This window comes from Somniosus microcephalus, chromosome 17 (assembly GCF_052327205.1).
Source record: "Somniosus microcephalus isolate GS21.2 chromosome 17, FLI_Smic_1.0, whole genome shotgun sequence".
NCBI lineage: Eukaryota > Metazoa > Chordata > Chondrichthyes > Squaliformes > Somniosidae > Somniosus > Somniosus microcephalus.
Genome location: NC_141003.1, coordinates 3,908,068 through 3,923,596, shown reverse-complemented (window position 1 = coordinate 3,923,596; position 15,529 = coordinate 3,908,068). Strand labels below are relative to the sequence as shown.

Genomic DNA, 15,529 nt, shown 5'->3' with positions numbered 1-15,529 from the left:
GACATCATCCAAAGGTCAGACCACGGGTACAGTAGTGTCGCAGTTATGTTACTGGACAAGTAATCCAGCGAATGTGAATTAAGTTTATAATGCAACAAAAATAGAAAACAAAGCTGGTATCAGTAAAAGTGACCATGAAGCTGTTGGATTTCTTGTAAAAACCCAACTGATTCACTAAGTCCTTTTTAGCGAGGGAAGCCTGCCGTCCTGACCTGGTCGGGCCTATATGTGACTCCAGACCCACCTGAACGTGGTCGACTCTTAACTGCCCTCTGAAGCGGCCGAGCAAGACACTGAGTTGTGTTAAAACTGCTACAAAGAATAAGGTGGCCCACCACCACCTTCTCGGGGCAACTAGGAATGGGCAAGAGATACTGGGCTTGCCAGCAACACCCACAGAATGAATAAATAAAAAATGTTGGCAGTTGCATGAATTGTTACATATGGTGCATATTTAAAAGGGGAAGTATATTCCACTAAATTCACACAATTGTAAATATAGAATATTGGAACAATTGTGTGTGTTTGTGCGGTATTTATTGCTGGTTAGAGGCAGCATAAGAACAGATTGACACAACATGGAGCATCGGTTCTGGGCAGCGCCCTTCATTTGTGATGTCACTGGAATAGAACGCCATGATGTCACGTGGGGACATTTAGCCCAAGCTCTGTCGAACCGGCCGTTTTATAGTATCCTGTGTGAACATGTTGAAACACACGCTCTGTCGAACCGGCCGTTTTATAGTATCCTGTGTGAACTTGTTGAAACACACGCTCTGTCGAACCGGCCGTTTTATAGTATCCCGTGTGAACATGTTGAAACACGAGCTCTGTCGAACCGGCCGTTTTATAGTATTCCGTGTGAACATGTTGAAACACAAGCTACTGCTGCATCAATGTGATTTTGTACTGAACTACTTTGAAAGGGAGTTTTAATATAAAATTCTTCCTTCAAGATGTAATACATTGTACAGCCCCTGAATGTTAAAACCATGCATTTAAAAGTATTTGTGTAGAAATCTTAATCAGTATTAAGTAGAGCAGTTAAAGTCCTTTTGACTTTTGTATTAAACTTCAGTTCCTCGAATGACAGATGCTGACGAGCAATCATCAGCCTAATCTGATGTAACTCACGAAGCAGAGATTCTCTGGGCTCCTCTCCCTAAATTGGCCTTGACTTTAAGAACCTAAATCCTGTTCTTTTTCATATAGCGGTAGAGAAGATCATTAGTATTTCTTGAATCATATCCTTCAAGATTGAATGAAGTGGAGTGTAAAATTGATTTGAAAATAACCTTTTTGAATGGAGTAGATTCTATATATGAGAAATATTAGATGTATCGTATGTTGGAGAAGTACGTTGAGACACTGCTGATTATGTAAACTTGAAAATTTACTTAGTCGTAAAATGGTAATGCTTGTTTTGCACGGTCTGATATTTCACTTTTTTAGTACATGTTTAGTGCTTTGAGGGATTGTGTCCCGCCCATGATGCATGCAAGACATCTGGAATCCACCCAAGTGTTGCTGGAGTGCTTTGATAAAGAAATCATGGATGTGCTAAATGAGGTAACTGGTATCAAAGCAAAAAATGCCATTGCTGTTTTAATTATTATGAGCATGCATTTCAACTGAGTTGCCCTGGTTCAAAATGTTACCTAACCCAGGTCTGTACCTCCAGTTAAATTTGAAACTTAGGCCTTGTCTTAAGAAATTGGGAGTTGAAGAGCTTCCAAGATTTGCTTAGATTTTCTCCAATAAGGCTGTAAAATGACCTTAATTAGTTTGAGTGCATGTAAGGATGTGACCATCCTAACAATTCTTTAGGAACCCTGGGCAAGATGAGGTGCCATCGATGAAATATAAATGTGCCATTAAAGTAGATGTGGTTATGATTTATCGATTCCTCTTTACCAGGTGAAGAATAGCGTGCTCCTGCTGCATGGTTAGACTGTGGGTTCACAATGACAGGTTGAAGGAAAGGTGGCTCCATTTCCACCCAATTACATGGAGTTTCCATGGCAGTGTGTGACCCAGGGACAGATGCAACATGCCGGTCATTGTACTGGAGTTAGAGGGATCTTTTGGGGGTGGGGGTGAGATTGCTACCAGTTAGACAGGGTTCTGATTCTACAATCTAGTTTTATAATTTGAAAAGTTCTCCAGTAGGGGAAGGTTATAGTTTGGAGTGAGTACATTCCAGTACCTGTAACCAGGTGAGTATTTATACTACTCTATATAGTTTGACAGTTAAGATTAATAGTTTATAAAATTTAGAAGGTCTTCATTTTTGTGGTTATAGTTTCTAAGGTCTTTGTTGTGTAATGGGGAGTGCTAGTAACCAAGGGCCCTTGAGTATATCATTTAATTGTAATGTAGTTAGTGCTATTGATTTGATTTAATTTAATTTAGATTAATTAAAGGGTAAGTCATGGCATGACAGTTCAGCCCCGTGGCATGCTCCTCCTGCGCTATGTGGGAAATCAGGGACACTCCCTGATGACCATGTGTGCGGGAAGTGTATCTAGCTGCAGCTACTGACAGACCGCATTGCGGCGCTGGAGCTGCGAATGGATACATACTGGAGCATTCGCGATGCTGAGGACATCGTGGATAGCACGTTTAGGGAGTTGGTCACACCGCATGTAAAGGCTGCACAGACAGGAAGGGAATGGGTGACCACCAGGTAGAGTAGTAGGCGCAGGCAGGTAGCGCAGGGGTCCCCTGTGGCCATCCCACTCTCAAACAGATATACCCACTTTGGATATTGTTGAGGGAGATGGCTTATTGGGGGAAGGCAGCAGCAGCCAACTACCTGGCACCATGGGTGGTTCTGCTGCACAGGACGGGAGGAAAAAGAGTGGGAGAGCTATAGTGATAGGGGATTCTATTAAAGGGGAATAGATAGGCATTTCTGCGGCTGCAAACGAGACTCTAGGATGGTATGTTGCCTCCCTGGTGCAAGGGTCAAGGATGTCTCGGGGCGGCTGCAGGGCATTCTGGAGGGGGAGGGTGAACAACCAGTTGTCATGGTGCATATAGGTACCAACGATATAGGTAAAAAAACAGGATGAGGTCCTAAAAGCTGAATATAGGGAGTTAGGAGGTAAATTAAAAAATAGGACCTCAAAGGTAGTAATCTCAGGATTGCTACCAGTGCCACGTGCTAGTCAGCATAGAAATAGAAGGATATTTCAGATGAATACGTGGCTAGAGGAATGGTGCAAGGGGGAGGAATTCAAATTCCTGGGACATTGGAACCAGTTCTGGGGGAGGTGGGACCTGTACAAACTGGACGGTTTGCACCTGGGCGGGACCGATGTCCTAGGGGGAGAGTTTGCTAGTGCTCTGGGGGAGGGTTTAAACTAAAATGGCAGGGGGTTGGGAACCTGTGCAGGGAGACAAAGGAAAGGGAAGCAAGGATAGAAACAAAAGACAGGAAGGAGAAATGCAAAAGTGGAAGGCAGAGAAATCAAGGGTGTAATTCAAACAGGGCTACAGTAAATAATAATTCTAAAAGGTCTGAGTGTTTATAAAAAAAAAAAAACAAGCCTGAAGGCTTTGTGTCTTAATGCGAGGAGCATTCGTAATAAGGTGGATGAATTAGCTGCGCAAATAGATGTAAATGGATATGATGTAATTGGAATTACGGAGACATGGCTCCAGGGTGACCCAGGGGTATTCAATATTCACGAAGGACAGGCAAAAAGGAAAAGGAGGTGGGGTAGCATTGCTGGTTAAAGAAGAGATTAACACAATAGTAAGGAAGGATATTGGCTCTGATGGTGTGGAATCTGTATGGGTAGAGCTGAGAAATACCATGGGGCAGAAAACGTTAGTGGGAGTTGTATACAGACCCCCCAAACAGCAATGCTGAGGTTGGGGATGGCATTAAATGGGACATTAGAGACGCATGCAATAAGGGCACAGCAGTTATGGGTGACTTTAATCTACATATAGATTGGGCTAACCAAACTAGTAACAATACTGTGGAGGAGGAATTCCTAGAGTGTATACGGGATGGTTTCCTGGACCAATATGTCGAGGAACCAACTAGAGATCAGGCCATCTTAGACTGGGCATTATGTAATGAGAGAGGATTAATTAGCAGTGTTGTGCGAGGCCCCTTGGGGAGGAGCGATCATATGATAGAATTCTTCATTAAGATGGAGACTGAAGTAGTTGACTCAGACTATGGTCCTGAATTTAAATAAAGGAAACTACAATGATACGAGGCGTGAGTTGGCTAGGATGGATTGGGGAACGTTACTTAAAGGGTTGACGGTAGATAGGCAATGGCAAACATTTAAAGATTGCATGGATGAACAACAGAATTTGTTCATCCCTGTTTGGCATAAGGTGACTCAACCGTGGCTAACGAGGGAAATTAGGGATAGCATAAGATCCAAGGAGAGGACATATAAATTGGCCAGAAAAAGCAGCAAACCTGAGGATTGGGAGCAGTTTAGGATTCAGCAAAGGACAAAGGGATTAATTAAGAGGGGGAAAATAGAATATTAGAGTAAGCTTGCAGGGAACATAAAAACTGACTGTAAAAGCTTCTATAGATATGTGAAGAGAAGAAGATTGGTGAAGTCAAGCATAGGTCCCTTGCAGTCAGAATCAGGGGAATTTATAATGGGGAACAAAGAAATGGCAGACCAATTAAATACATACTTTGGTTCTGTCTTCACAAAGGAGGACACAAATAACCTCCCAGAGATGTTGGGGAACTGAAAGAAATCAGTATTTGTAGGGAAATTGACGGCATTGAAGGCCGATAAATCCCCAGGGCCTGATGATCTACATCCTAGGGTACTTAAGGAAGTGGCCTTCGAAATAGTAGATGCATTGCTGGTCGTCATCCAAAATTCTATAGACCCTGGAACAGTTCCCATGGATTGGAAGTTAGCTAATGTAACCCCACTATTTAAAAAAGGTGGTAGAGAGAAAACGGGGAATTATAGACCGGTAAGCCTGACATCGGTAGTGGGGAAAATGCTAGAGACCATTATAAAAGATGTAATAGCAGAGCACTTGGAGAACAGTGACAGGTCAATCATGCTTGACTAATCCACTAGAATTTTTTGAGGATGTAACTGGTAGAATAGATAAAGGGAGAACCAGTGGATGTGGTGTATTTAGACTTTCAGAAGCCTTTCAATAAGGTCGTGCAAAAGAGATTGGCATGCAAAGTTAAAGCACATGGGATTTGGGGGTAAGGTACTGACTTGGATAGAGAACTGGTTGGCAGACAGGAAGCAAAGAGTTGGAATAAACGGGTCTTTTTCTGAGTGGCAAGCAGTGACTAGTAGGGTACCGCAGCTATTCACAATATATATTAATGATCTGGACGAGGGGACTAGATGTAATATCTCCAAGTTTGCAGACAACACAAAGCTGGGTGGGCGTGTGTGCTGTGAGGAGGATGCAGAGAAACTCCAGTATGATTTGGACAGGTTGGGTGATTGGGCAGATGCAGTATAATGTGGATAAATGCGAGGTTATCCACTTTGGTGGCAAAAACACGAAGACAGATTATTATCTGAACGGCAGTAGATTGGGAGAAGGGGAAGTGTAACGAGACCTGGGCGTCCTTGTGCACCAGTCGCTGAAGGTAAGCATGCAGGTGCAGCAGGCGGTTAAGAAGGCAAATGGTATGTTGGCCTTCATAGCGAGAGGATTCGAGTACAGGAACAAGGATGTCTTGCTGCAGTTGTACAGGGCCTTGGTGAGACCACACCTTGAGTAATGTGTGCAGTTTTGGTCGCCTTATCTGAGGAAGGATGTTCTTGCCATGGAGGGAGTGCAGCGAAGATTCACCAGACTGATAACCTGGGATGGCAGGAATGACGTATGAAGAGAGATTGGGTTGATTAGGATTATATTCGCTAGAGTTTAGAAGAATGAGAGGGGATCTCATTGAAACTTATAAAATTCTAACAGGACTAGACAGACTAGATGCAGGAAGGATGTTCCTGATGGCGGGGGAGTCCAGAACCAGGGGTCACAGTCTAAGGATAAGGGGTAAGCCATTTAGGACAGAGATGAGGAGGAATTTCTTCACCCAGAGAGTGGTGAACCTGTGGAATTCTCTACCACAGAAGGCAGTTGAGGCCAACTTATTTAAATATATTCAAGAAGGAGTTAGATATATTTCTTAAGGCTAAAGGGATATGAGAAGAAGGCAGGGACAGGGTACTGAATTTGGATGATCAGCCATGATCTCATTAAATGGCGGAGCAGGCCCGAGGGGCCGAATGGCCTACTCCTGCTCCTATCTTCTATGTTTCACTTGTTTTTAACTTCCTTTAAGAAAGGTATGACTGAATTCATGTTTCTTGATGCTATCTGAATCAAACTTATTCAGAAAAGCTTCACACATTAAACGTTTTATAATCTGTCTGTAAAGCTGTTGAAGAATAATTTTTTTCTTTATTGCATTCCTCCTGGGTCCCTCATCCTCCTTTCTCCCCCAACAGCACCTTTTGGATAAGCTGTGTAAGGAGATCGAGAAGGACCTGAGACTGTCTGTGCACACACATTTAAAATTAGAAGATCGAAATCCATTCAGAGTTGGCATGAAAGACTTGACCGATTTCTTCTCTATCAAACCAATCCGTTTCTTTAACCGATTCATTGACGTCAAAGGTTAGCGCCTGTTCAGATTTCAGCTTGTTCAATGGCTGTTCATTAAACATCACATTGTGCAGTTGGCAACAGATATGTCAAATTAAAAATGATTTTCACAAATGTTTAACAGCATATGTAACTCACTATCTGGACAAGACTTTCTATAACCTGACCACAGTGGCTATTCATGACTGGGCCACCTATAGTGAAATGAGAAATCTAGCAACCCAGCGCTACAGTCTCTCAATGACCGAAGCACACCTTCCCAGCCAGACCCTGGAACAGGTAAGTGCTGAGCTGCTTTTTAGTGTGTGGCATTTACCAGGACTGCTTTGTAATGGTGAATGGGAAGACGTATGGCTGATTGGAGTTCGGCACAAAATGAACCCTGATGCTGAATCCTAGCACTCCGACTCCCGGGGAAACCAAGGCTTACGTTCTTAATAACAACAGAAAATGCTGGAAAAACTCAGCAGGTTTTTTCTGTTGTTATTTCGGATTTCCAACATCTGCAGTATTTTGCTATCGCTTACGTTCTTAGTTGGCTTTTTGAGTTCATTTTTGCAGTTTAATGTTGATCTATTGATTAAGGTTTGCCGTTACAGTTTAACTATTAATGAGATAGTTAAAGTTAGTGCAAGGCAATTGCAGCATTCTTTTCTAATGTAATTTCTAATTATTTGCAGGGGTTGGATGTTCTGGAGATAATGCGAAATATCCACGTGTTTGTTTCAAGGTATCTCTACAATCTCAACAACCAGGTACATTTTTAGGAATTGATGGCGCAGATTTTTGTGATGCATAGTTAGGAGAAACTTTAATTGTCAGAATGAAGTTTGAAACTCGGTTTGATTCCATGTTACAGATCTTCATTGAACGCACAAGCAACAATAAACACCTGAATACAATCAACATTAGGCATGTCGCAAACTCAATCCGTACCCATGGGACAGGCATTATGAACACAACAGTAAGTGTCCTTCATACTTGGATGAATTGTTAAAGAAATTTGCAAAAGAGCGGGTACAATTGGTTAACTGGATGGCAGGAGTTACAAAACCTGTTCAATGAACATGTGCATGATGTGCACAGTCGAGCTAAGGTTGAAGCCATTGGGCTGGGAAAAAGATATCTCCAGTGTTCATGTTTTTCACACTGTTGGACCCTTCAACTTTCTCAAATGAGTTTCTCCCAATGTTAGTGGTGATTCTGTATGGAGAAATGCCTAGAATAACCTCGAAACATGGAAACTTCCGGCCCAAAAAAATTCGGCCCAACCAGTCTGGTGTTTACCCCCACATGAGCTAGTAGTCCCAATTATATTTACTCTGCCCTCTTCCCATATCCCTTCATCCACCTCTCCAGTTGAACCTGGAATGTTGAGACAGTTTCTGCCTCAGCCACTAGCCCTGGCAGTGAATGCCACAGCCTGACCACTCTCTGTGAACAAGTCGCTCCTGCCCTCTGTTCGAAATCTCTTCGATTTAATCTTGTATCTGTGGCCCCTCGTTCTAGACCACGCAACTACTAGAAACAGTCTGCTTCTATCTACCCTGTCCCATCCTTTTATAATTATCATATTACTTTGTAATCTGCATTTTAATGAAAGAAGGCCAAAATTTTTCAAGTTGTTTTTAAAATTAGTATTTCCTCACACCAGACAACATCCTGGTGAGTCTGAATTGCACCATCCCTAGAGCCTCGGTATCCTTCCTATAGTGTGGAGCCTAATACTGCACACAGTGCTCTAACTCAGGTCTCACTAATGTTTCATATGGGCTCATCATTACCTCTTGGCTTTTATATTCTATAGCTCTGGTGGTAAAACCTAGAATTCTGGTAGCATTTTTTACAGCCTCATCAGTCTAAGGTGCTGCTTTTAATGTCCTGTGAACCTGCCCCAAATCCCTCTGCTCTTCCACAGCCCCGAGCCTGCTTCTCTTCAGAGTACAATTACTGCTGGTATTTCTTCACTGGAATATATCACATCGCACTTACTGATAAATTCCATCTGCCACTTTTTAACCCTTTTTCCCCCATTGTTTCAGTTTCCCTTTGCAGTTTCGTTTGACCTTGTAAAAAATGAACTTTCCCTCCTATTTTGGTATCCTCTGCAGATTTGAACACCTCCCTCAGGCTAGGGTTACCAATTCTCCCGCTTTGGGCTGGATTCGACTGGAATGGGCGATTGGTCTCCCGAGCGTTGCTGCTGGCGACTCGCGAGAAACAGGGCTTGTATGCATGGTTCACACATGCACAGTACCCCGGCTATCGTGGCTTGCAAACAATTCGCGTTGTCTGAGCCCGGCTGGTTCCCCGGCTATTCGGAAACACCGCTTCATTGCTGGTTGTGAGGATGGTGGCATCGCGGACAACAAAAATTGCCTGGAAACAGTGTGTCCTGCGAGCAACACAAACTGGCGTGAGGGAGAGATAGAAACACAAACTGGAGTGAGGGAGAGATAGAAACACAAACTGGAGTGAGAGAGAGATAGAAACACAAACTGGAGTGAGGGAGAGTTGATGTCTGCCAGTGATGTGCGCTGTTGTATGAAGTGTTTTGTCCCGGGAGTCAGGCAGCTTTGGTGCTTCTCCCTGAGGACTGAGCCTTACCTCAGCGGCAGGGTGTGGGAGTCAGTGTATTGAATTAGGTTTGGTCTTGGTTTTATCGATTATTTTAATAACTTTGTGTTTCTCATTGCGGTTGATTCTGTAGAAACGTCGGTGTAGTTTTTATTTTAACATTACTTATCCTTAAATCTTTCTATTCTTTTGGGTTTCTTTGATTTATAAATGTCATTCATCTCACTATAAAACAAAGTCAAATGTTTTATTCAAGGCTTGGTGATGCGGAGACACTCAACTAAGGTCAATGCAATAACATTTGCAAACAGTGGACAAGTGTCATGTGATTGACTGTCATGTGGTTGTGCATCACATGAGTGGCGTCATGTGATTGAATGTCACATGATCAAATCTCCAGGAATACATCAAACCAGAGCTGGCAACCCTAATCCAGGCCTATATCCAAATCATTGATGTACACAGTGAATAGAAGTGGCCCCAGAATTGAACCCTTTGGGACACCACTACTCGCTTCCAACCACTCTTTGAAAAACTGCCCTTGACTCCTCTGCCTCCCTTCTAACCAATTTTTAATTCAGTTTGCTATCTTCCTCCTAATTCCATAACACTTAAATGTCTCCTGTAATCTCCCATGTGAGAGTTTGGCAAAGGCCTTTCTATAGTCCATCTACTGCATTCCCCCCATCCACCACACCTGTTACCTGCTCAAAAAGTTTAATGCAACCCGTGCTAGCTACTTTTAACCATTTACTCGTTATCTCCATACATGGTCATTTCATCATTAATGAAAGACGTAAAACTTTCCCCGCCACAGATGTTAAGCTAACTGGTCAGTAATTACCCAGTTTAGCTCTGTCCCCTCCTTTAATAATTGATACTACATTGACCAGTCCAGACCTCTGGCTCACATCTACGCCCAAAAAATCCTGATTTAATAATTCCTATCCTTGTTTTCCAATCGCTCCCGATCTCTGTAACCTCCTCCAGCCCTACAATAATCCAAGCTCTCGCTGATCCTCCAGTTCTAGCCTCTTGCGCCTCCTCAGTTTCCTTCGCTCCACCATTGGCGGCCGTGTCTTCAGCTGCCTCGGCTCTAAGCGCTGGAATTCCCTCCCTAAACCTCTCTGCCTCACTACCTCTATCTCATCTTTTAAATCGCTCCTTAAAACCTACCCCTTTGACCAAGCTTTTGTTTCTCTATCCTAATCTCTCTCTGTGGCTCATTGCCAATCTTTGTCTGATTACATTCCTGTGGAGCGCCTTGGGACGTTTTACTGTTAAAGGCGCTATATCAATGCAAATTGTTCTTGTTGAAATATAATTCCTAGGGCTTGGCATTTTCCTCCCTCAGAATCCTGTGTCCTGTTGGGTCAAAGCACTTTCTTACTTTAGCCTAACTAATTTATCTAAAATTTTCCTTTTATCCATCACCATATCGCGCAACTCACTCTGACCCCAAGAGTCAGCTCCTCTCTGATATCTTCTCTTCAGTAAAGACCTATGCGAAGTAATTATTAATTACCTCCGCCATTTTTTAAATAATTGACAAATTGACAATCCTCTCCTCGGGGGTCCCACATCACTTAACAATTCTCTATTGATATATTTGTAAAATACTTCACTCTTTTCTATAATTCTCCTTTGGATTTTTCATTATTATTATTCTCATCCTTAGAGGCCCGCTTCAATTTTAATGGGCTTCTATCCTCTTTATTTATCCCTGGCATCCTAAAATTTCTAATAGTTTCCTTTTTTAATGGAATATACTTAATCTGTTCCTTTGCAATCTCTTTTTTAGAAGAAATCCCACACTTGCTGTACAGTTGTGTGCCAATCTCGCCTTCCACCTCCTCCGCTCGCTCACTCAACTACAGTCTGCCCTAATCCAACCTGGTGCTCTAGTTTCTGCGCCGACTCTCTTCCTTGTTGGATCTTAAACCGTATCATATTGTGCTCGCTATTCCCAAGTATCTCACCCACATTGTTTCGATTTTGTGTGAAGAAAGAAACTTGTTCCTTTTGTACATCAGTGGCTGCGCTGTGGAACCCGGAGTCTCGGGGGGGAGGAGGCGGGGAGGAGGCTGGTGTGGAGCATCACCACTGGCACAGACGGTTTGGGCCAAATGGCCTGTTTCTGTGCTGTAAATTCTATTTAATGACACTTTTTTCAATACCTCCTAAATATATTATAACAGCAACTTGTATTTATCCAGCGCCTTTAATGTAGTAAAACATCCCAAGGTGCTTCACAGGAGCGTACTCGGACACTAATTGACACCGATCCAAAGAAGGAGATATTCAGACAGGTGGCCAAAAAGCTTGGTCAAATAGGTAGATTTTAAGGAGCGTCTTAAAGGAGGAGAGCGAGGTTTAGGGAGGAAAGGCACGGCCACCAATGGTGGGTGAAGAAAATGGGTACAAGAGGCTAGAATTGGAGGAACGCAGAGACCTCGGAGGGTTGGAGGAGGTTGCAGAGATAGGGAGGGGGCGAGACTGTGGACGAGGACGAGAATTTTAATATTGAGGCATTGCTGGACTTGGGAGTCAGTGAGCACAGGGGTGATGGGTCATCGGGACCTGGTGCGAGTTAGGATACGGGCAGCAGAGTTTTGGGTGAGCTCAAGTTGACGGAGAGTGGAAGATGGGGAGGACAACCAGTTAGAATAGTCGAGTCTGGAGCTAACAAACTATGGGTGATAACTATATCCTCATTTATCTTTATTTTTCATTCTTTCAGTTTGCAGCCAGATTTCTGTTAATACTATTAAGTCTAGATCTTCCTGTAAAATAGTTACATCCAGTCCCCCCCCCCCCCCCCCCCCCCATGAACATGTATTTTTACCATTTTTGCATTTTTTTTTTTAATATACTCCTTTTCTCTCTCTCTTGTCTAATCTACCCCCTACCTTTACTTCAGTTTTTTCCCCCCATTTATACTGAGGCTATTTCCAACCACTTCCTTGTATCTCTCGCCACTCATCTCGCCACCTTTTTCTGCATTTGCCTGTGGAGAGAAAATCCTCTTTTCTGCCTCCCCAAGTCACTGACAACCTCGCTCTAACTGCAAACTGCCGTGATATCTCTGCAGTTGTTGTTTAACCAGTCTGTTCCCTCCTGGTCCCCAGCAGAAAGCTTCACTGACTCCGCCCCCCCCCGTTGCCCCTCCAGGTCTGGCCTGTATCTTCACTGTCAAAGGGTGCAGACCTGAGCATGCCTGCTGCACCACTGGCTTGGCCGGCCATTGCCAAATCTGACTTGATCACATCAAGTTCTACTGGGCCTTGCCAAAACCGCCGACTAGTCTAGGATGAAGATAGCCCTGCGCCCTTTGCTCTACTACCAATTACCGCCTCGAATCCCCCTCCCCGGCCCATCCACTCTCGCCAGCAGCAAGTCACGGGTTTCTTTTGTCACCAAGAAACCATCCATTCAGCTACCTTTTCCTAGGAACATTAGGAGGCCGCTCAGCCCCTCGAGCTTGCTTCGCCATTCAATTAGATCATGGCTGATGATCTTAGCTCCATTTACCCACCTTTTGATACCCTTGGCTAACAAAAATATATCCATCTCAGTCTTGGAAGTTTCAATTGTTCCAGCGTCCACAGCCTTTTCAGGGAGCGAGTTCCAGATTTCTCCCCCCCTCCCCCAGCCAAATGCTCACTGCCCCTTCCTGCTGTTTCTAGTCTCATCCTCATCTCCTCCTCTCCCTTCCACTCTACCAGCCTCCTGCCCCCTCGACACCCCCGCACAGCAATTCCACTGAACTCCAGATCTCTCAATTCCTCTTCCTGACGCCTACGCTGGCTGATATTGGAAATGACTCCCTCTCCTTGGGCATTAGCCCCCTCCCTTTCAAAATTGCTGTCATCACCCTGTTCTCAAAAAGCGCACCTTTGATCCCTTTCCTCACTAAGGTGCTTGAACATGTTGTCACCTCCCGCTTTGTGCCCTTCTCTTCCACGACACCCTGTTTAAATCCATCCAATCTGACTTTCGCCCTTCCCACAGCACCAAAAGAGCCCTAACTAAAATTGGAAATGACATTGTCTGATTGTGGCTGTGGTGTATTGTCTCAACTTGTCGTCTTTACAGCCTTTGGCACAGTCGAGCACACCATCCTTCTGCAATGCCTGTCCTCTCTTGTCGAGTTTTATGGACTGTCCTTGCTTGATTCCACTGTCGAATCGTAGGCTGAGCATCTTGGGCAATGTCTTCTCTTCCCAACGCTGTGCTGCCACCTCTGGAGTTCTCCGAGGATCCATCCTTGACCCCCCCACCCCCTCTACATGCTGCCCCTTGGTGACAACAACTGCAAACATGGGGTCAGCTTCTGTCACTAATGATAGACAGCTCCACTTGTCCCGCACTCCCTCAATCCCTCCACCAGCTCTGCTGCCTGACTGTTTCCTACATCCAATCTTGGCTGAGTTTTAACTTACTCCAGTAAACCTGGGAAGACCGAGGCTGCCACATTTTGGGGCTTGCTCACAAACTCTGCTCCGTCATCACCAACTCCATCCCCGTCTCTGGACACTGTCTCCACATACACCACAGCTGGATCCCAAAAGGACCCCTTTGTCGCTGCACTTTGTCGCTTTACTGAGCTGTTTGATTGTGAAACTTAACATTCAAAGTTTTTACATTGATTACCCAAACTGTATCCTTGCAATTTTTGTTCCAGGTCAATTTCACCTACCAGTTCCTGAGGAAAAAGTTTTATATTTTCAGCCAGTTCATGTATGATGAGCACATCAAGTCTCGACTAATCAAAGACATTCGATTCTTTAAGGAGACAAAGGACCAAAATGATCAAAAGGTACTAGTAGAAGTGCTGAAGTTGTGGTTATTTTGTGTGCGCTGTCCTTTAATCAGTGGGTTGAACGGGAGCACAAGGCGAGTTGTGTTTAGGCACTGTGTTCCAGGCGATCAGTTTGGGTGTCAGTTCTCGGCCAGTTTGGATGCCAAATGGAAACCATTACCGATTGCAACATGTTTCATTAAAAGCAGTCTCTCTCCTGTGGGAGGACTGGGAGGGAAGGGGAGGAATGTAGAGCAAAAAGTTACAGAACAATGTGACCACAGGCCCCCAATTTGCAGTTTCCGTAGCAAAATGGTTGAAATTGTGGAATATGATCACTGAAACCAGTAAAAAGTGTGACTTATTCACTAGATTGTTGGCTTTGCTCCTTGATTCAGTCACCATTTAGTAAGATGAACTAACTTACTCTTGTTCACAGTATCCTTTTGAACGCGCAGACAAGTTTAATCGAGGCATCAGAAAACTTGGGCTAACTCCAGAGGGGCAGAGTTACCTCGACCAGTTCAGGCAGCTCATTAGCCAGATCGGTAAGTGACTGAAGATCTTCTAATGCAGTGTAAGCCAATACTATTCCTGTGTTCCTCTTGTGTTTCTAGATACAGATTGTGATTGGCTGATATTGCCGTAAGATGCTCAGTCCCATTGTGCTGATGGAAATAATAATAATAATTCAACTTTATTGTCATTGTACAATGCACAAGTACATGAACAACGAAATGTGATCTTGCAAGCTCCCATGAGTCCAGTACAAATAACATTAACATTAACGTAAATAGCACCGTCCTGGGAGAAGCAAAGCCGCTGCGTCTGTGCGCGCCGCCATTCCATTTCCACCATTCCTCCTGTCCGACAATCTTCAGCCCAACGCCCAGGCCTGCTCACCAGCCGCCCCTCCTGGGGCTCCTTCCGTGACCTTCTGCACCTGGTCTTCCCTGATGGTCACCCCTCCAGGTACTAACCAGGCCTGGCTCTGCTTAGCTTCCAAGCCTTGCCAGTGACCCTGTCCCTAGTCCCAGGAACAGGGCAACCTGTAGTTGAGGTACAGGGGTCTGTACCTCAACTAAGTTCCAGGTTTTGGGCCTTGGTGAAGGGGCTGGTGATGGTCTGTAGGAGATCATGTTGCATTTGAAAACTCCAAGTTTTAAGTGGAAAAGGTTTTGGGGAAGTGGAAGAGAGGGTGGGGAGTGACACTCCTACCACAACCCTGTTTGAGATCAATGGAGCAGGGATTGAGCCGGGGGCCTGTCTGGTGTGTGTGGATCAGTACTACACCTGCTGATTCATTTACCCACAATGATCAGGAGATATTCTAGTTATGAAAGTCTGAAAGATAGTAACTTACTTACTTCAGTCTTAAAATCTAACTAATGTTAGAGGCTGGGGGGTGACCTGATCGAGGCCTTTAAGATTATAAAGGGTTCAGTGGGGTAGATGTAAAGATGATTCTACTTGCTGGCGAGACCAGAACTAGGGGCCATAAATATAAAATAG

General features: G+C 44.2%; 1 protein-coding gene across 2 annotated transcripts in view; it reads left to right on the top strand.

The window, feature by feature from the left end:
* The window catches only part of washc4 (WASH complex subunit 4), a 78,022-nt gene that overhangs the window by 51,401 nt on the left and 11,092 nt on the right, over nucleotides 1-15,529 (top strand). For both annotated transcript variants that reach the window (XM_086009816.1, XM_086009815.1), the window contains exons 20-26: nucleotides 1,453-1,569; nucleotides 6,483-6,651; nucleotides 6,764-6,918; nucleotides 7,320-7,394; nucleotides 7,499-7,603; nucleotides 13,901-14,035; nucleotides 14,457-14,565. In XM_086009816.1, coding sequence (XP_085865942.1) covers nucleotides 1,453-1,569; nucleotides 6,483-6,651; nucleotides 6,764-6,918; nucleotides 7,320-7,394; nucleotides 7,499-7,603; nucleotides 13,901-14,035; nucleotides 14,457-14,565 — 865 coding nt within the window. The remainder of the gene's footprint in view (nucleotides 1-1,452; nucleotides 1,570-6,482; nucleotides 6,652-6,763; nucleotides 6,919-7,319; nucleotides 7,395-7,498; nucleotides 7,604-13,900; nucleotides 14,036-14,456; nucleotides 14,566-15,529) is intronic.